The sequence below is a fragment of the Entelurus aequoreus genome, linkage group LG08 (genome assembly GCF_033978785.1).
Source record: "Entelurus aequoreus isolate RoL-2023_Sb linkage group LG08, RoL_Eaeq_v1.1, whole genome shotgun sequence".
In the NCBI taxonomy this organism is placed as follows: domain Eukaryota; kingdom Metazoa; phylum Chordata; class Actinopteri; order Syngnathiformes; family Syngnathidae; genus Entelurus; species Entelurus aequoreus.
In genome coordinates, this window is record NC_084738.1 from 75,268,306 (window position 1) to 75,290,805 (window position 22,500).

Sequence of the window (22,500 nt, forward strand, 5' to 3'; positions counted from 1 at the left end):
TTAACACTCTTATTTAGTCATACGTTGATCAACCTATTTGTCATATTCGTTTGTGTGCAGTGTTTTTAACCGTCTCGCTAACTTGAGTCTGTGCTCTTCCGCAGCGTTCAGTCCGCTGACACGGCATCATGGTAAGAACAATGTGGTCCTAATACTGAATATAACGTGCTAAATTGTTGGATGTTTTGCCAACAACGAACGTCATTTTGAGTTTAAAGCGGTGTTAACGAACACTGTAGGCTTAATGCTAACGTTAGCCGAGCTAGCATTAGCACGGTGACCTGCTAAAGTTGGCTTGCTAACGTGTATTTACCGACATAACATCACTTAAACGGGTTATACCAGTGTTTTTCAACCACTGTGCCGCGGCACACTAGTGTGCCGTGAGATACAGTCTGGTGTGCCGTGGGAGATTATCTAGTTTAACCTATTTTGGTTAATATTTTTTGCGAACCAGTAATTATAGTCTGCAAATGATGTGTTATTGTTGAGTGTCTGTGCTGTCTAGAGCTCGGCAGAGTAACCCTGTAATACTCTTCCATATCAGTAGGTAGTTAAATGCTTTGGAAATGTCGGAAGCAGGTTAAAAGGCATCTAATGCTTGAATCAAAAATAAACAAAAGGTGAGTGCCTCTAAGAAAAGGCATTGAAGCTTAGGGAAGGCTATGCAGAACAAGACTAAAACTGAACTGGCTACAAAGTCAACAAAAGTAGAATGCTGGACAACAGCAAAGACTTACTGTGGAGCAATGACATCCTGCACAAAGTGCATCCGAACATGACATGACAATCAACAATGTCCACACAAGGAAGGATTAAAACAACTGAAATATTCTTGATTGCTAAAGCAAAGTAGATGCGGGAAATACACACAACACAACCTAACTAGTCTGCTGCCTTTAATGCACAACAATACAAACAGCCTAACTAGTCTGCTGCCTTTAATGCACAACAATACAAACAACCTAACTAGTCTGCTGCCTTTAATGCACAACAATACAAACAACCTAACTAGTCTGTTGCCTTTAGTTCACACAACCTAACTAGTCTGTTGCCTTTAGTTCACACAACCTAACTAGTCTGCTGCCTTTAATACACACAACCTAACTAGTCTGCTGCCTTTAATACACACAACCTAACTAGTCTGCTGCGTTTAATGCACAACAATACAAACAACCTAACTAGTCTGCTGCCTTTAATACACACAACCTAACTAGTCTGCTGCCTTTAATGCACAACAATACAAACAACCTAACTACAGCCCTTTGAGACACTTGTGATTTAGGGCTATATAAATAAACATTGATTGAACTAGTCTGCTGCCTTTAATACACACAACCTAACTAGTCTGCAGCCTTTAATACACAACAATACACACAACCTAACTAGTCCGCTGCCTGTAATACACGCAACCTAACTAGTCTGTTGCCTTTAATACACAAAACCTAACTAGTCTGCTGCCTTTAATACACACAACCTAACTAGTCTGTTGCCTTTAATACACACAACCTATTTAGTCTGTTGCCTTTAATACACACAACCTAACTAGTCTGCTGCCTTTAATACACACAACCTAACGAGTCTGCTGCCTTTAATGCACAACAATACACACAACCTAACTAGTCTGCTGCCTTTAATGCACAACAATACAAACAACCTAACTAGTCTGCTGCCTTTAATACTCGCAACCTAACTAGTCTGCTGCCTTTAATACACAACAATACACACAACCTAACTAGTCTGCTGCCTTTAATACTCGCAACCTAACTAGTCTGCTGCCTTTAATACACAACAATACACACAACCTAACTAGTCTGCTGCCTTTAATACACACAACCTAACTAGTCTGCAGCCTTTAATACACAATACACACAACCTAACTAGTCTGCTGCCTTTAATGCACACAACCTAACTAGTCTGCTGCCTTTAATACACACAACCTAACTAGTCTGCTGCCTTTAATACACACAACCTAACTAGTCTGCTGCCTTTAATACACACAACCTAACTAGTCTGCAGCCTTTAATACACAATACACACAACCTAACTAGTCTGCTGCCTTTAATACTCGCAACCTAACTAGTCTGCTGCCTTTAATACACAACAATACACACAACCTAACTAGTCTGCTGCCTTTAATACACACAACCTAACTAGTCTGCTGCCCTTAATACACACAACCTAACTAGTCTGCTGCCTTTAATACTCGCAACCTAACTTGTCTCCTGCCTTTAATACACACAACCTAACTAGTCTGCAGCCTTTAATACACAATACACACAACCTAACTAGTCTGCTGCCTTTAATACTCGCAACCTAACTAGTCTGCTGCCTTTAATACACAACAATACACACAACCTAACTAGTCTGCTGCCTTTAATACACACAACCTAACTAGTCTGCTGCCTTTAACACACACAACCTAACTAGTCTGCTGCCTTTAACACACGCAACCTAACTAGTCCGCTGTCTTTAATACACACAACCTCATTTTTACCACGCTTTGAACCCTGCGGCTTTTAAAGCATCGCCGCTAATTTATGGATTTTTATTTGTTGACGGCCATAAAGCAAGTAGTGTGAGAGAAAAAAAACAAGCGAAGACACTGAAAATGTGCGTTATTTATAGGTTGTGCTATGGTGCCATCTTTTGTATAAGTTTGTTCACTAAATGTCCTTCCGGAAGTAGAAGTGTTCAGTCTTCTAGCCATCCATAGCGTTTTTGCTCCAAAAAGGTTTCTTCATTCATCACTCCAAGCGACGTTTGTAAGTGTTACACTATAACTAAAACTATTCTTACTTACTACCTCAAAGGAAGACATGAAAACTGCTCCAGGAAAATACCCCCAAAAAAGAAAAAGCCACCAAAATAGGAGCGCAAGACAAGAACTACAACACTAGACCTATATTGATGCATGCTTGGTTATGGTTTTAAGTCATATCCAACAATTGCGATGACGACTTTTTACTATCAACTGAGTTTTGTTCTTTAATGATTTCTGCTGGTGGTGTGCCTCCGCATTTTTTCAACGCAAAAAATGTCCCTTGGTTCTAAAAAGGTTGAAAAACACTGGGTTATACAATACGTTATTGGAGGAAATCATAGAAACCTATTGTCGCAGAAAGCCCAGTTCCACCTTTAAGTGTGGTATTGTTAACAGCTGGTTTGTGTTGAAGCTGAGGTAGTAATGTGCGATTGTTTGTTTGTAGCCTCGCAAGATTGAAGAAATCAAAGATTTCCTGCTGACGGCCAGGAGGAAGGATGCCAAGTGTAAGTAGTCCTGTAATTGGACTATTAAGTCTTGTTACTACTAGGACCTGTTTGGAGCTTAGTGGCACTCCTTGTGCTGCTGTGAGCATGAACACATGTGAACACAAGACGTGTGTGTGTGTGTTTGCGTGTTTGCGTGTGCGTGCGTGTGTGTGTGTGTGTGTGTGTGTGTGTGTGTGTGTGTGCAGCCGTAAAGATCAAGAAGAACAAGGACAACGTGAAGTTCAAGGTGCGCTGCAGCAGGTACCTGTACACCCTGGTCATCACTGACAAGGAGAAGGCAGAGAAGCTCAAGCAGTCACTTCCTCCAGGTGAGTTCTGCTCGCATATGCACCTTTGATTGACTGATTGAAACTTTTATTAGCAGATTGCACAGTACAGTACATATTCCGTACAATTGACCACTAAATGGTAACACCCCAATACGTTTTTCAACTTGTTTAAGTTAATCAATTCCTGGTAAAACTTGACACACATTTACTCACCTCTTTGTCGCTGATGGTTTGCTCCATTTTCTTAAGAACTGATTGTACTTAATGGTTCTTACACTAATTTTGAGTTGTCAAGTTGTATTTAATGATATAAAGTCAATGCACCATTTGCTGTTTGCTTGTTGTTTTTTTATTTTACAATAGAATGAAAACAACTTTTTGCTGCTTATGGTTTTTTTCAAGGTCTATAATTATATTTATTGCAATGATTTTACAAAATGATATACATCTTGTCCTTTAACATTGACCTTTTTTAAAAATAATTACAAAAAATATTAAATGTTAGGACAAAAAAATGTTTTCTTCACTCTTCACTATAATAGAATTACAACTTTGTTTGCTCCTTGTTCTATTTATTTCAATGTCTATCAATAGAAAATGTTTAGTTTTTTTCTTTATTGCAATTATTTTAAAAAGTATACAATAATTTGTCTTTTGACATTAATTACAGTGAATGTTGAACAATGAACATGTAAAAGAAAGATCATTGTATTATATAATGGTCACGCTAAAAGTTACACTACTTGTTCCTATTTTTAAAAAAAAAATGTTTTTCAGGGTTGTCAAACTTGTTTTTATTTGAAGTCCACATCAGTTATTGTCGTCCTTAAAGTGCTGCTTGTAACACAATGTTGGATTTTGCCTGTGCATTTACTGTCTTTTACAATGTATTATAAGTGGAAAACAGTACCACACTTTTCTTTTTAATTCTGGCAACTGAGCTGCCAGTTTTTACGGTTAAAATGTGGGACTGTTTTTCCACTTAACAATAATTCACTGTAAAAACCCTAACTTACAGTACTAGAGTTAACTAACTACTAGAGTGGTTTCGAGTTACAGTAAAATGCTGCACTGTACAATTTAATTGGTAGCTTGCTTTGAAATCATAGCTCAAGCAGATATTTTAGGTATTTGGATGTAAACAAAAACATTGTTTAGAAAAATAAATGTTACAATATTGGATAACTGATTAAAGATATGTAATTTCATGCAGTAAATGTTATTATGTCAAAGTGGAAAGGAGGATTACACATTTAAGAAAAGATAAAGTACTTTATTGGCACATTATTTCCAAGTGTCATATAAAATGATGAGTTAAAAGGTGTGGTGGATGTAAATGTGATGTTTTTGTCTCTGCAGGTCTGGCTGTCAAGGAGCTGAAGTAAACTTGTGATGTAAAGAGAATTGTAATAAAAATTGGAAAAGCAATCAGTTGTGTTGACTGAAATCTACAAGTTTGTTGAACCTCACACGGATTATTTGATGAAACACTTTAGGCTGTTAAAGTTTTAAAGATAAAATTGTTTTGTTCTTAATGATAGTGAAGCTGCTTTCCAACTTCTGATTACCGTATTTTTCGGAGTATAAGTCGCACCTGCCGAAAATGCATAATAAAAAAGGAAAAAAACATAAGTCGCACAGGAGCCCGGCCAAACTATGAAAAAAACTGAGACTTATAGTCCGAAAAATACAGTATTTAAATGTTTGGAAAGGGAAACTCACATAATGAGGTGACAATAAAGCAGTGACAACTTTAATGATCTACAAGGGAAATTGTTTGAAATCTGGACTATTATTAAATGTTACTGTGCAATTTATCACCATTTATAAACTGCTCGATCCAATATAAAATGTAGTATTCAGTACTGTAAGTATTTCAAGCTTGCATGTTTACAGAAAGCTTGATGATTAAATATTTTAGCGACTTGTATTTAAAACATGCCATTACTAAGATGTTAGAAGTGCGCCATCGTGTTTGTCCAGCAGGTGGCGGCAAAGCAGCACTTTACTCTTGCTTGTCTTCAAGCAGCAAACTGGGACAAAACCCACATGACATGAAAATGCTCGCTCAGTCCCCCACTCAACGTGGACACCCCTCGTGGACACTTGTGTCCGTCACGACCCCGCCCCCACTCCCTCAAGGGTCACGCATCCCCACTGGGTGGCGTCGCGCGCTCCCGCTCGGTGGTGGCCGCGCGCCGTGGGTCCGGAGCAAGACGCGCGTCCACGCACACGCGAGATTACTCCTGGACCGAACCGGATCGGGACATCCTCGCGTGCTCGCACAGCGTGTTTTTGGAGTGGCGGTGCGTGTACACCCCCACGCCGCACCGAGCATGTTCCCGTCCCCGCCTTTGTCTCACGCGAGACGGCACCGCTGAGAGCAACTTTGGCCTTAAAACGCGTGGAGGCTGCGTTTATTTCAACTTTTGCTTTTTTTTTTGTGGTAGTTTTTCTTCTTGGTTGTTTTTAAGCCGCCGAGCAGGGATGTCTTCTTCTCGCGTGGATTACATCGCGCCGTGGTGGACTTACTGGCTGCACAATTTCCCCCACGTCAACCTGCGGTTCCAGCCCGTGGACAACGTCTTCCAGCCCGAGGACGAGAACTACCAGCAGGTCGGTATCGATTAGGACACTACATTAGGTACACCGGAGGTAGGCTGTCCCTAATATTTGGACTCGAACCAAGGGGACCAAAACAGTAGGAACAGTCCCCCCCCCCCCCCCCCGCCCCCTCCACCATGCCAATCAATCACTGATCATAATCATCAATTAATAGCTAGTATGTCCCATTGCAGAAGCTTTTGGTGTACCTAATGCTGTGGCCATGCTGGCATAAGTGAGGAACATTATTATTGATGCATAAAGTTGAGAGTACAGTAGAACTTCACTTCATTCAAACACAAACATGTCTATTTTCTTATTTTTATGAAAAGCATGTTAGTATATTTTTTTTTTTGCATTTGACCCACTTTCAGCTATATCCATCCATCCATTTTACTACCGCTCATTCCCCTTGGGGTCACGGGGGGTGCTGCAGCCTATCTCAGCTACAATCGGGTGGAAGGCGGTGTACACTCTGGACAAGTCGACTTTGAACTATTTGACACAGTAAAATATATGCATGTGTTTTTGTATTTATTTTTCATTACTATTTTTTTTTAAATGCATATTTATTAATGTTTTATTTTTATTTTTATAGACTACAGAACATTTAACACTTTATTTAATATAAAAACCACGTAAAACTGACAATGCATTTATATATTTGTTTTATTCTAATGTATATTTATTAGATTTTTCTCTATTCTTACTATAATTTTATATATTTTATTATTATTTGTTAGAAATATAAAAATAAAAAAATTATTCCTATATACATAAAACTTTTTTATAACATTTTATTCGTCATAAAAACCACTGTTACGCAAGGTAAATCTGCGTTTATTTGTGGATTTTTATTTAATTTCTATTATATTATTTTTAATGTGTATCATTAATTAATGTTTTATTTTAGTAGCTTGTACAAAACATTCAACACTTTTTATTCAATATAAAAACCACTATGTTCCGCAAGGTAAATCTGCATTTATTTGTGGATTTTTATTTAATTTCTATTATATTATTTTTAATATGTATCATTAATTAATGTTTTATTTTAGTAGCTTGTACAAAACATTCAACACTTTTTATTCAATATAAAAACCACCATGTTACGCAAGGTAAATCTATGCATTTATTTGTGGATTTTTATTTAATTTGTATTATATTATTTTTAATATGTATCATTAATTAATGTTTTATTTTTGTTTTATTTTAGTAGCTTGTACAAAACATTTAACACTTTTTATTCAATATAAAAACCACTATGTTACGCAAGGTAAATCTATGCATTTATTTGTGGATTTTTATTTAGTTTCTATTATATTATTTTTAATATGTATCATTAATTAATGTTTTATTTTTGTTTTATTTTAGTAGCTTGTACAAAACATTCAACACTTTTTATTCAATATAAAAACCACTGTGTTACGCAAGGTAAATCTATGCATTTATTTGTGGATTTTTATTTAATTTCTATTATATTATTTTTAATATGTATCATTAATGTTTTATTTTTGTTTTATTTTAGTAGCTTGTACAAAACATTCAACACTTTTTATTCAATATAAAAACCACTATTTTACGCAAGGTAAATCTGCATTTATTTGTGGATTTTTATTTAATTTCTATTATATTATTTTTAATATGTATCATTAATTAATGTTTTATTTTTGTTTTATTTTAGTAGCTTGTACAAAACATTCAACACTTTTTATTCAATATAAAAACCACTATGTTACGCAAGGTAAATCCATGCATTTATTTGTGGATTTTTATTTAATTTGTATTATATTATTTTTAATATGTATCATTAATTAATGTTTTATTTTTGTTTTATTTTAGTAGCTGGTAAAAACATTCAACACTTTTTATTCAATATAAAAACCACTATGTTACGCAAGGTAAATCTGCATTTATTTGTGGATTTTTATTTAAATAAATAAAACACTTTTTATTCAATATAAAAATAATAATATTTACTTAGTTGTGCATATATTCGATTTTTTTTGCCTGTTACTCCAATTTCATATATTTTATTAATATTATAATTTTTCAGATTTTTTTTTTTTCATTCTTATTTTTGAAAAGTATACAAAACTTTTTTTTTACACTTGATTCCGTTGTGAAAACCACTTAGAACTATGCGACACAAGATATATCAATACATTTATTTGTGTATTTTATTGTATAACTATTATATTATTTATTTGAATATTATGGCATGTGTTTATTTATATTAGTATTTTGTATTATGTTTTAATATATTAATCTTTTAAAAAAACATTTTTTAAATATACTATACAGAACCATGTGACACAATGCATTTACATTTATTTTCTAGTTGTGTGTAAATTAATAATAATAATAATACATTTAATTTGTAAAGCACTTTACATTTGTCAATCTCAAAGTGCAACAGAGTTTAAAAGGATACAAGAGTAGTTAAAAACACAAAACATCTTAAAAATAAAATAAAACAATTAATAAAAAATTCAAATAATTTTATTTATACATTTTATATATTTTATCAATATTTATTAAAATTATTATAATTTTTTTTTTTTCACTTTTAAACAAATATCACTGCATTTACCTACAGCACCGTGTGTAATCCTTGCCTAACGTTACAAGTCAAACAAATACTTCTTATATTATCTGCATGTGTATTATTACTCTGGAATGTCTCTAAAATGGCCCGAATAATACCACCAATGTCTGACTTAATTGGCCGATAACGAGGCCCGTAATTGGCGACACGTACAATATCATTTATACAGTGCGACGTGTTGTAACGTGCATGTGACCGACATTTGTCAGCGTATTGTTTTGTTTCCACGACTGCGACTCCGGTGTGCGCTGACCTAATGGCTCATCATTTCATTAAAGAGGAGGAGTCACATGACCGACTGGAGCACTCCTGATTGGCTGGCGGAGTTGTTGTGTGCACCAAAATCCTTGAATGGGATGGAATGTGTGTGTGTGTGTGTGTGTGTGTGTGTGTGTGTGTGTGTGTGTGTGTGTGTGTGTGTGTGTGTGTGTGTGTGTGTGTGTGTGTGTGTGTGTGTGTGTGTGTGTGTGTGTGTGTGTGTGTGTGTGTGTGTGTGTGTGTGTGTGTGTGTGTTGGGGGGAAAAGGACATCATGTGTAGGTCAGCAGGTTGGACCTCATCTGACTTCCCTTTCCTGCGTCCATATTTGGCAGCTGTACCTAATCTTGTGTCCCATCAGGGTAAAATATCTCCCTAGCTCGAGTTGCAATAATGCTAACAACACGCACGTTTAACGGTTTGCGAGGGCTCGAAGTGGGGACTTAAGAATACGGAATTAGATTTTAGAACTTTGTCTTTGCGTGTCCGTAGAAGACGGCGATAAATGTTTGACGAGCGTCGGAAAACACGGCTAGGCCGTTAAAGCTGGCGCTATCCTTCACGTGCCGACTTGTCGATCGTGACATAATTGTATTATTTACCAGGCAGGAAGCTAGCCGGTTTACGCAAAAGCAAAAAAAATTTATTTTCCTAATTTTGAATGAGGAAGTAGCTTGCTAGCTAGCTAACCATTTTTTTTTTTTTATAGTTGAGCTTTGCTAGCGGTAAAGTTGTGTCTTATTATGCAAAAACAACATATTTTTGGGGAAAATATCTCGATTAAGACGGGGTTTTATTCATTTTTATTTTCGCTCGTATCAGCCTTCATGAACCAGGAAAGTTGCTAACAAGCTAACAAACGTTAGCTTGTTTTTCTCACTTTTTAACAGTTAAGCCACGATAGAAGTAAATTTATATCTTAACTGGATGAGGCAATTCCTGGAGGAATTGCGTGTGAACGCTCCAATTCTGAAGTTGAACTGAAAATGCTGACAGAATGTGGTACGAATGGAAGAATAGTTAGAAATGGTTTGAATGTTGAAGAGTTTGAATCTCCAGGAAAACCGGGAATTTGGTTTGGTGCTTGGGAAAGTGTTAGCTTGAATGTCCAGGATGAGTGGAATGTGTTGACGTTGGAATGGTTTGAATAGGTTGAAAAATGTGCAACTTGGAAAAATTTCCCATTCATTTCAATGGGAACTTCCTGGAAATTTGGGAATTTTGGGAAACGTGGGATTTTTATTTTTTTAAATGATAATGAGCTGGATTGGTTGGATGTTGGAATTGTTTAAATCGGTCAAGAAATGTTGAAGTAGTAACAGTTTTTTAATTGAGAAATTCTACTATGGAATTCCTGGAATTTCAGGAAAACCTGGAATGTTTCTAGTTCTTAAACCAACTTGGTTTCTTTGTCCTGATGGTGGAACAGTTGAAATGTGATGAAAAAGGGAAAAGGAGTAGTCAAACGAAAAAGGGTTGGAAATAGGGTTAAAAAAAACAAAAACAGGAATTCCTGGAAATTTGTTAAACGTGGAAAAATTTTATTTTGAATGTCTAGGATGAGTGGAATGTGTTGATGAAAAATGTGAGAGTTGTGCAATTTGGAAACATGTCCCATTCATTTCAATGGGAACTTCCTGGAAATTTGGGAATTTGGGGAAAAGCAGGATTTTTTTTTTAATTAGGAGCATGAATGTCCTGAATGAGCAGTTTTTTATTTAAGAAATAGTATTATGGAATACCTGGAATTTCGGGAAATTCCTAAACCAACTTGTTTTTTTGTCCTGACTAAGAAAAATGTGTTGACGGTGGAACAGTTGAAATGGGATGAAAAAAGGAAAAGGAGTAGTCAAACAAAAAAGGTTGGAAATAAGGTTAAAATACCAGGAATTCCTGGAAATTTGTAGAATGTGGGAAAATGGTAGTTTGAATGTCCAGGATGAGTTGCATGTGTTGAAGGTTTGAATAGGTTAAAGAATGTGGGAATTGTGGAAGTTTGAAAAACGGACAATTCATTTTGAATGGGGAAAATGACAAAAAAAAAACCAAAGGGATTATGGGAAATCCGGGAATTTTTTTAGAATTGTTGAAGTCGAGCACACAATTCCCAAACAGGCTGAATATTTTGAAGTTGGAACAGTTAGGAATCAAATGAAAAATGTGGGAATTGTGGAACTTTGAAGGAATGTCCCATTGATTTAAATGGGAATTTCGGGAAAAGCGGGAATTTTTTCAAAAATGGTAAAAAAATAAATTTAAAAAAAACCTTGAATGAGTTGAAATGGTTGGTGTTGAAATTTTTCAAATCGGTCGAGAAATGTTGAAGTAGTAACACGTTGAATTGAAAAAAAGGTATTACAGAATTCCTGGAATTTTGCGAAAACCTGGAAATTTTCCAGTTAAAAAAAAATTGTTTTTTGGTCCTAATTAAGAGGAATGTTTTGATGGTGGAAGGAGTAGTCGCCAGAAAAAAGGTTGGAAATAGGGCTTTGGAAAACCAGGAATTCTGGAAAATCCTGGATTTGTTTTTTTACTTGGAAAAAGGGTAGTTTGAATTACCAGGGTGGTGGAATGTGTTGAAGGTGGAATATTTTGAATGGGTTAAAACATGTGGAAATGGTGACAGTTTGATAAATGGCCAATTCATTTTTTTGAATGTGAAACGAAAAAGGTTGGAAATAGGGTTAAAAAAAAACAGGAATTCCTGGAAATTTGTAGAATGTGGGAAAATGGTAGTTTGAATGTCCAGGATGAGTTCAATGCGTTGAAGGTGGAATGGTTTGAATAGTTTGAAGAATGTGGGAATTGTGGAAGTTTGAAAAACGGACAATTCATTTTGAATGGGGAAAATGACAACAACAAAAAAGGGATTATGGGAAATCCGGGAATTTTTTTAGGAATTGTTGAAGTCGAGCACACAATTCCCAAACAGGCTGAATATTTTGAAGTTGGAACAGTTAGGAATCAAATGAAAAATGTGGGAATTGTGGAACTTTGAAGGAATGTCCCATTGATTTAAATGGGAATTTCGGGAAAAGCGGGAATTTTTTCAAAAATGGTAAAAAAAATTTTTTTTAAAAAAACCTTGAATGAGTTGAAATGGTTGGTGTTGAAATTTTTCAAATCGGTCGAGAAATGTTGAAGTAGTAACACGTTGAATTGAAAAAAAGGTATTACAAAATTCCTGGAATTTTGGGAAAACCGGGAATTTTTCCAGTTTAAAAAAAAACACACTTTTTTATTTCACTTTTGTTGTGTTTTTGTTAATTTTAATAGTATTTTTAAAACATTAGCTGTGGGCCACAAATGGTAAAAAAAAAAATGTTTAAATAAATAATCTGCGTCCTTTCTGATTTCAATGCGTTAAAAAGACACAAAAAGTGTGTTAACGCCAACACTGCTTGACAGTATAACAAAATAAGTCACACTTATATTCTGTAACATTCACAGTTTTAGAAAAAAAAGTGCAGAGGTAGAAATATTCAAAATAACCTCTTGTATATAATGTAAACATAAATAATGCCTCAAAAGAAGTTAATTAAATTGAAACAAAAAACAGCAGACGAGCTCTCACCCTGCACAGCTGTTTTGTGCTTTGTAGTGTCCATATGGGCTTGTAGATCTTTATTTGCCACAGATATACACGTTCCTGCTTTGCACACAGTGCATTCTGCTTCCCATGTGTCACGGCCAGGACCAAAACACAAATACTTTTCCCGCAAATCATCCGTGAAGTTGCATTTACGTTTCGGCATTTCTTGTTTTCATGTCTCTCTCCACTCACTAGCTCTCTCGCTCTGTGTCTCTGCCCCTCCCTCGCCAATGTTGTCGCGTGCGCACACCTTCACAGTTTGTTTTTTTGTAACCCCTTCTTAACTTAACCCTGGACGTACATTGAAAATACACGCAACCCTAATTCAAAATGCCGGACATTTGAGGCTTTTAAGAAACCCCGCCCGGACACCCCGGACACCCCCGCAAAAGAGGACATGTCCGTGGAAAAGAGGACGTATGGTCAGCCTATTTTATTCCCCGATTTTTCCATGAAGTCAACCACAAAGAACCAGGAAGTACTAGCTAGCTAACAAATATGGTGGCTCTACATTGTTTTCCGCATTTTCTTCTACAGTACATGGTGGAAGCAACTTTTCATCTTAATAACTGGTTAGCAAGCAGGGTTACGCAAAAACAACTTGGCTTTTTCGGAGGATTTCAATTAAGACGTCGTTTTATTCATTTATTTTTACTTGTATTATTTTCCACCATAGAAGACGCTAACTAGCTAACAAATACGCAAAAACCATGAAATATTTGTGGAATATTTTGATAAAGACACAGTTTTATTCCCTGATTTTTCCCTTACATCATTTTCTAAGAACCAGGAAGTACTAGCTAGCTAACAAATTTGGCGGCTCTCCATTGTTTTCCGCATTTTCTTCTACAGTTGAGTCATGGTGGAAGTAACATTTCATCTTACTAACTGGTTAGCAAGCAGGGTTACACGAAAATAACTTAGCTCTTTCGGAGAATTTCAATGAAGACGCCCTTTTATTCATTTATTTTCACTCGCATCATCCTTCATGACTTGCTAGCTCGCTAACAAACATGACGGACCCCCATTGTTTTCCCCACTTTTGTTAACAACCGAGCTTCGGTGGAGCTTGAGTGTCGACCTATTTTGATACAGTTTCTGTGAACCAGGTAATGATTCTATGATGCTAAATGCTAACTTGTTTGCATGCAAGCTATCTGTTGTTATGGTTTAAGGAGGCAACGAGGAGAAAAACAAGGCGCACCCTCTTCAACTCCCGGCGGCAAAATCAAGAATAAAGAAGTCTGCTCTTCCTTGGATACGAGGGATGTGGCGGGGGGGTTGGGTTTGTCCTTTTGTTAGGATCTCCCGAGGGCTGGGTTTGGGTTTTGTGGTCCCGGGAGGAGAGGTTTCTTTCTTTTTTTATTCCAGAAAGATAGTCTCCTAGCAAAGAGCTGTACATATAGCACAACGTTTGAAGATTTAAAGGATGTTGTCGTTGAAGCTCCTACTTCCTTCCACTTCCTACTACCACCCCCCTCCCGCACCTCCATTACTCGAGCGTGTCTCGTTTACTGGGACTTAATGGCATCCCAGCTGGGAGCGCGGCCCGGGCCCAGTCGAGCGCACTGTGCCGGAAAGACCCTTCGGTTCCCCCGAGGCGTGGAGTGGAGCGTCACAAAGGGTGACAAGGAGTGGGACTGATGATGGTGGAGACTGGGGGTTGGGGGGGGAGGTTGCCTTGTAACGACGCCAGTTAGAGTGCATTAGTAGTGGAAGGTTTATCTTCTCCGCACTGGTGAGGTCCTACTGGACACACAAGAAAACTGCAGATATCCCAGACAAATACCCATGGTAGGAAGAAATGGTAATAAAAACAACCCGTCCCCTGGGTCAAACTGTGGCCAACAACCTTTTACAGGCAAGTAGAAAAATAATGTGTGGCTGGTCCATGAGATTGTTGGTATACCTCACTCGCTGGCGACCTCAAGAGCAGTGATCGGGTTGAAGGCTGGGGTTTTTTTTAGCTCTGGAGCCAGCATGCTCGAACAACCCAGATCCGAATCCCGGCGGAACCGAAAAAGCAGGGACTGAACAGGCGGGTTAAAGCGGTGCCGTGACTCGGATGAGAGTGAGATTTAGTGGGGTGAGCGTTTCGGAGGCCTGGACTATGAGAACGTTAGTATCCTATTCACATTTTTGTCAACCCCATTCTAATACAGTAAAAACCTCGACCTCAAGAGCAGTGATCGGGGTTGAAAGCCCCTTTTTTTTTAGCTCGGGAGCTAGAATGCTCGAACAACCCAGATCCGAATCCCGGCGGAACCGAAAAAGCAGGGACTGAACAGGCGGGTTAAAGTGGTGCCGTGACTCGGATGAGAGTGAGATTTAGTGGGGTGAGCGTTTCGGAGGCCTGGACCATGAGAACGTTAGTATCCTAAGTCCGCATGTGTTATTCACATTTTTGTCAACCCCATTCTAATACAGTAAAAACCTCGACATCAAGAGCAGTGATCGGGGTTGAAAGACCGTTTTTTTTTAGCTCGGGAGCTAGAATGCTCGAACAACCCAGATCCGAATCCCGGCGGAACCGAAAAAGCAGGGTATGAACAGGCGGGTTAAAGCGGTGCAGTGACCCGGATGAGAGTGGGGTTTAGTGGGGTGAGCGTTTCGGAGGCCTGGACCATGAGAACGTTGATTGATTGATTGAAACTTTTATTAGTAGATTGCACAGTACAGTACATATTCAGTACAATTGACCACTAAATGGTAACACCCGAATAAGTTTTTCAACTTGTTTAAGTCGGGGTCCACGTTAATAAATTCATGGTTAGTATCCTAAGTCCGCATGTGTTATTCACATTTTTGTCAACCCCATGCTAATACAGTAAAAAACCTCGGTTTACGAACTCCTCGGTGTACGAACTCTTCAATTTACGAGCCAGAGACCGAATAAAAATATGCCTTTGGTGTACGACTCTCGTCTCAGTGTACGAGCGCAGCCATTTTGCGGCCGGCAGCACATCCATTGTGACAGGCCTTAGCTTAGGGGTGTGACTCCTTGGGCACCTAACAATTGGATGCGATTCCGATTCATCGGGGTGACAATTCGATTCAAAATGGATTTAAAACAGGCTACAGGTTAGAAAAGCTCCTTCTGCTTATATGAAAATGGCCTAAAAATCTATTTTTAAAAATGTGTAGTTATAAAATTATTCATATGTATATATATACACACACACACACACACACACATATATATATATATATACACATATAAAAATATACATATATATATACATATATTTACATATATATATACATATACATATATTTACATATATATATATACATATATTTACATATATATATATGTATATATATATTTACATATATATATATATTTACGTATATATATATATATATATATATATATATATATATATATATATATATATATGTACATATATATATATATGTTGAAAATTTGATTTTTCAAAATTATAAATCAATTTACAATCAGGATGAATAAGAATACATTTTTGTTGTGCTACTAATGCAGAGGATAATTTCACCGCACTTAGTATGAGTGACAATAATTGGCACTTTATATATATACAGTATATATACATATATAGAGAAATACATATATACAGTACATATACACATACATATATATATTATACACACTCAACAAAATAAAAATGAAATAGTTGAATTTCACAGTGTTTATTTATTTGACAGACAAAATAACAGTCCTCAGTAACAAAGTACACTAAAGTAACAAAATAAAAAGCTGTCCAAAATAAGCAAATAGTGGTGATAGTTCAATAAATAAAACACATACTAACAAAACAAAAAAAACAAAAAGGAAATTAAAACATAGCCTATACAACAACAAATATAGACAGAGAACGCGCATTTCCTCTTTTTACTCACCACTCACATGGTATCTCTTCTTCTTCTTCTTCTCTTCTGATTGCCGCGCTTGACCTCGAGGTGTAACCGTTATTATTGTCCGGCCGGAAACGGCGCCCGGTGAAGGACGGTGTAGCAGCATTATTGTCCGGAGTGGAAATCGTGAGAAACCCGTGAGAACGGTGACCCCCGGGAGAAACTCGGGACTCTCCTGGGAAACCGGCGAGGGTTGGCGAGTTTGGTCGCCAGAAATAGTCTTTAAAAAGTGTCTTGTGGACATAGATTAAGAATGTTGCCTAAAAGGGCAGGCCTCTTGCTGCCAAAGCTTCCTTATTAAAATAGCTGGAATTTCCCCTTTAAAAAAAAAATATAGCAGCGATGTGAAAAGAAAGATGGAATTCCCCTTTTTGGCGTGTTTGTGACTGCCTCGACATGCTTGGTGGCGTTGAAGAAACTCTGTGTTTTTCATGCATTTAGCGCCACTTTATCTGCTGTTACTCCACACTAAGGCCTGGCTTAGTGGAGCAGATGGAACGCCTTTCCACGCTTTGGTATTAATTATAATCACTGCTTATGTGGGAAGTATTGATTTTAATGGGCATCATCGGCCCGAGCCTGACAGCCCGGCACTGAGTCTGCTTAGGAATGTGCGTCTTCCCCTCCTACAGCTGTGCACTCTGGGCCAGTAAACGACTTTGCACTCGTGGATTTACTCGCCGGCACGATGAGCAGACCGTGTGTTGGCGCGAATATGGCTTTTTCCCGAAGCAAACTCGCAACCGCTGCGAACGACGCTCGTTAGACAGTGGCGTGGTTAAAAAAAACAACATTACGACGTCTATTTGGCTTTCATCATGTCTCTCCAGGGAGTGTAAACGATGCGTTCAAAGCCCCGCCGGGATGTTTTTGCAAAAAGGCTATCATCGCTTCCTCCGTATGTTAACGCCCTCTGCGCTAAAGCTGGTGTTACAGTGTTTGCGGCCTAATTTCACACCCGCGGAAGTACAAATCCTACTTGGGCGTCTGGGGTTAGACCAGAGCTGTGCAAATATTTTGACTCGGGGGGCCACATTGAGAGAAAAAAATGTGTCTGGGGGGGGCCAATGTGTACAGTCGTTAGGGATGATGTTTGATAAGGAATTATCGAGTTCGAGCCTATTATCGAATCCTCTTATCGAACCGATTCCTTATCGATTCTCTTATCGAGTCCAGATAGGTTGTTGTATATGGGAAAAAACACACAATATTTGGTTTAACAAAAGCTCACTTTTATTATATAATAAAAAAATAAAATCTAATAAATAAATAAATAAATATTGACTGTTACCCACCTAAAAAAATAAAATAAAATAAATAAATATTGACTGTTGTTACCCAACAGGTATAAAAGAAAGGGCATCTCTATCCTCCTTCAAAACCGCAATAAAAGTTCACCTCCAGGCAGCTACAACCCTAAACTAACACCCTCCCCAGATTGCTAATAATCAAATGTAAACAATCAAATGCAGATACTTTTTCTTTTTCTTATGCCTTCTGATCTCTCTCTCTCTCTATGTCCACTACTTGATGTCCATATCCCCCCCCCCTCCACACCCCTGATTGTAAATAATGTAAATAATTCAATGTGATTATCTTGTGTGATGACTGTATTATGATGATAGTATATATGATAGTATACATCTGTATCATGAATCAATTTAAGTGGACCCCGACTTAAACAAGTTGAAAAACTTATTCGGGTGTTACCATTTAGTGGTCAATTGTACGGAATATGTACTTCACTGTGCAACCTACTAATAAAAGTCTCAATCAATCAATCAATCAAAGTATATTAAGTGGGATTTTTCAGAGAAACAAATATATACAGTAACACAAAAACAACCTGTCTCTGTGATCACTATAGGTGTATAAATAATAATATAGTGTTAAATAAAATCAGTCCCTTGGGCACTAAACTGGAAATAATACAGCTCTCCAAAAAGTGCAATTCTGCTGCTATTTGACATAACTGTTTGTTATGATGCTTTGACATTTTTGCACTTTATTTCTTTATTGAAAGAAAATTCTATGAAGAGAAAAGTTGTTTGCAGATGTGGTTACAATGCTAAAAAATGAAAAGTTAAAGCTAAAAAAAGAAATACACTTTATTGAGTTAACATTATTTCTTTAAAGGGGGAAAAATGTTATGAGCTAGAGAATATAACAACTACACTACCCAGCATGCAACGGGAGTTACGAGCATGCGCGGTAGCCCCGAAAAGTGTTGCATGTTGCCACGCTGTGAAAGTAAACGTCAAGAACTCAGCCAACACGCCTCGTCTGCATTATTTATAATTAGACAGACAACACATCTACAGTGTGATTTTGTTTTGTTTACAAGGAAAGAAAAACAAAAGTTAAAAAAGGGAGATATGTTGTATATATATGTATGTGCTGCGGTTGCTTTAAGAACGTTGTGACAGCTGCCGTAAAGGAGGTGCGTTGCTAGCCTGGTTGCTATGTTTCCGGTTGGTCGTAAAAGTGTTCGTCATGTGTTTTACCCTGCTCAAATCTCTCAGTAAAGTTATTCGATGGATTATAGCTTTGGTTTTGAACTTTATTACACCTTGGAGCGCTTTTTCCCGTCCATTGTTTTTCCTGCTTTCGCTATCTGCGCCTAATGACTGAGCTACGTGACGTCAATTCTTGTGATGTCCCACGGAGCATTTCTGGTCGGGACGGGATTCCAGGGATTCGAATAAAGAATCAACTCTTTTCCTTTACTATAGTGGTCTCGATAATGGGTACCGTTTCTCAAAAAGGGATTCGAGTCCGAGGACTCTGTTCTTTTCTTATCAAACAACCGGGAAAACCGGTTTCGAGTATCATCCCTAACAGTCGTGGTCCAAACTTTTTCCACTGAGGGCCGCACACGGAAACATTAAAGCATGTGGGGGCCATTTTGATATTTTTCATTTTCAAACCATAACAAAATATATGGATTTTTTATTCATTTTACCTTTAGGGGTCCCGGGGACCACAAAGGGTCTCAGTCATTAAAATGTTAAGAATAAGTCAGATTATTATTTTTTTTCTAATTATTTAACGCTCACAGTAAATCTCTATATCAGCTTCAAGTTGATATAAAGTAATACAAATTAAAAACATTTTTTTATGGCTTTTCTGTCAAAAACAACTTAGTTTTTTTTATAGTAAAACTGAAATATGCAGTGTTTAGTAATTAGAGCTCTAAAAGATCAATAATGCAGGACACCGTTGATTTTAATTATTTCATATTTTTGAGTAATCACAGTGAAAAGATAAATAAAAAATCACTAAATATATTTGGGATCCAAAAGGTGCCCCACTCATAAAGTGATACATTTTTATTAGGTTTTTCTTTTACTTTCAACACTTAAGTTACTAGATCAACTTCACATATCTGTCGATTTTATGCTGGAACAATTATTTTGTTTGTTTTATGTGCTTTTGTCAAAGAAAACTTTTATGTTTTTATATGGCTACTACACAATATATTAGGGATGTCCGATAATGGCTTTTTGCCGTTATCCGATATTCCGATATTGTCCAATACTTTAATTACCGATACCGATATCAACCGATACCGATACAAACCGATATATGCAGTCGTGGAATTAACACATTATTATGCCTAATTTGGACAACCATGTATGGTGAAGATAAGGTACTTTTTAAAAAAAATAATAAAATAAGATAACTAAATTTAAAAAAAATTATTGAATAAAAAAGAAAGTAAAACAATATAAAAACAGTTACATAGAAACTAGTAATTAATGAAAATGAGTAAAATTAACTGTTAAAGGTTAGTACTATTAGTGGACCAGCAGCACGCACAATCATGTGTGCTTACGGACTGTATCCCTTGCAGACTGTATTGATATATATTGATATATAATGTACCCCGCCTTCCGCCCGACTGTAGCTGAGATGGGCTCCAGCGCCCCCCGCGACCCCGAAGGGAATAAGCGGTAGAAAATGGATGGATGGATGATATATAATGTAGGAACCAGAATATTGATAACAGAAAAAAATGGGGGGAGGGAGGTTTTTTGGGTTGGTGCACTAATTGTAAGTGTATCTTGTGTTTTTTATGTTGATTTAATAATTTTTTTTTAAAAAAAACAAAAAACGATACAGATAATAAAAAAAACGATACCGATAATTTCCGATATTACATTTTAACGCATTTATCGGCCCTTATATGACCCAATCCAAACAACCTTCCCTAGTCATGGTCCAAAAAAAAATGTTCAACCAGCACACAAATTCCACAAACATTGTCATACTTAACACAACCTGCTCAATGAACATGGTGGATATTATAAAAAAATGTCCAATCAACATAACAAACTACACCCATTTAAATCCATTACAATGAATGGTGGGAAAAATGCAAAACTCTCTCTCCACACTTATCCATGTTTGGCAGATTTTAGCTGCTTGATATTTCTGATTGATTACAAAACTTTAAGGAGGTCGTCACGGACGTAATATTCTTAATAAAAAATTATAAAAATAATTAATTATATACACCTCCGCCCCCCCAGTCAAAAAGTTTGGACACCCCTGGTATAGAGTGTCTTTAAATGTATATTTGCTACACAATTCTAACATTAGGATTCAGTTGATTGGTTAGAGTTTGGGTTATGGTAAGTGGTCTGTATTTATATAGCGCTTTACTATACCTGGAACGATACCCAAAGCGATTGACATGATACGTCACATTCCCACACTGATGACGGGTGCGAACCACGACCCATCAGGAGCAAGGGTGACATGTCTTGCCCAAGGACACAACGGGTGTGACCAGGATGGCGGAAGCTGTAATTGAATGGAATATATAGATTAAAAGTAGTTTCTTGGAAACCTAGATATATAAGTAACAAATATAGGTAGTAAGCAGTAAATATAAAGAAGCAAAGATAGGTAGTAGGTAGTAAACATAGGTAGTAAACATGCTGTAGGTTGTAAGTACTAAATATATCAGGTAAGTAGTGAACATAAGTAGTTAGTAGCAAACACAGGTAGTGAGTAGTAAACATAGATAGTAAGTTGTAAATATAAGTAGTCAATATAAGTAGTAAATATGGGTAGTATGTATTATAAATAGGTAGTAAGTAATGGACATGGGTAGTAGTAAGGAGTAAATATGGGTAGTTAGTAGTAAACATAGGTAGTAAGTAATAAACAGGTAGTAAGTAGTAAAATGGGTAGTAAGTAGTACATATAGGTAGTAAGCAGAACATTTAGGCAGTAGGAAGTAAATATGGGTAGTAAGTAGTAGATATAGGTAGTAAAATGGGTAGTAATTAGTAAATATGGGCAGTAAACAGTAAATATAGGCAGTAAGTAGTAAATATAAGTAGTAAATATAGATAGTAAATAGCAAACATAGGTATCAAGTAGTAAATATAGGTAGTAAGTTGTAAATATAGGTAGTAAGTAGTAAATATGGGTAGTAAGTAGCAAATATAGGTAGTAGGTAGTAAATATGGGTAGTACATACTAAATATGGGTAGTAAGTAATACATATAGGTAGTAAGTAGTAAATATAGGTAGTAAGTAGTAAAATATGGGTAGTAAGTAGTAAATATAGGTAGTAGGTAGAAAATATGGGTAGGTTCTATTAAATATAGGTAGTAAGTAGTAAAATGGTTAGTAAGTACTATATATAGGTAGTAAGTACTAAATATAGGTAGTATGTAGTAAATATAGGCAGTAAGTAGTAAAATGGTTAGTAAGTACTAAATATAGGTAGTAAATAGAAAATATAAGTAGTAAGTAGTAAACATAGGTAGTAAGTTGTAAATATGGGTAGTAAGTAGTAAATATAGGTAGTAGGTAGAAAATATGGGTAGGTTGTAGTAAATATAGGTAGTAAGTAGTAAACATAGGTAGTAGTTGGTAAATATAGGTAGATAGTGGTAAAAGTAAAGCACCTTTTACTTCAAAACAACCAACAACAGAGCATTTTTCTTCACATGGTGGAAATGTAGCGGTACAAGCGGTCCTACACGA

At 36.6% G+C, this 22,500-nt stretch overlaps 2 protein-coding genes across 6 annotated transcripts in view; both read left to right on the plus strand.

Moving 5' to 3' along the window:
- LOC133655228 (large ribosomal subunit protein eL38) overlaps positions 1–4,970 on the plus strand; it is a 5,122-nt gene extending 152 nt beyond the window's left edge. Inside the window, exons 2-5 of the mRNA XM_062055196.1 lie at positions 105–131; positions 3,210–3,270; positions 3,459–3,581; positions 4,902–4,970. Coding sequence (XP_061911180.1) covers positions 129–131; positions 3,210–3,270; positions 3,459–3,581; positions 4,902–4,927 — 213 coding nt within the window. The 5' untranslated portion in view covers positions 105–128 and the 3' untranslated portion in view covers positions 4,928–4,970. The remainder of the gene's footprint in view (positions 1–104; positions 132–3,209; positions 3,271–3,458; positions 3,582–4,901) is intronic.
- A 659-nt stretch (positions 4,971–5,629) lies between these two features.
- The window catches only part of LOC133655229 (protein tweety homolog 2-like), a 113,935-nt gene continuing 97,064 nt past the window's right edge, over positions 5,630–22,500 (plus strand). For all 5 annotated transcript variants that reach the window (XR_009826977.1, XM_062055197.1, XM_062055199.1 and 2 more), the window contains exon 1: positions 5,630–6,158. Coding sequence is in view for 4 of the 5 variants with exons in the window: in XM_062055197.1 (XP_061911181.1) it covers positions 6,030–6,158 (129 nt within the window). In the remaining variant the exon portion in view is untranslated. The remainder of the gene's footprint in view (positions 6,159–22,500) is intronic.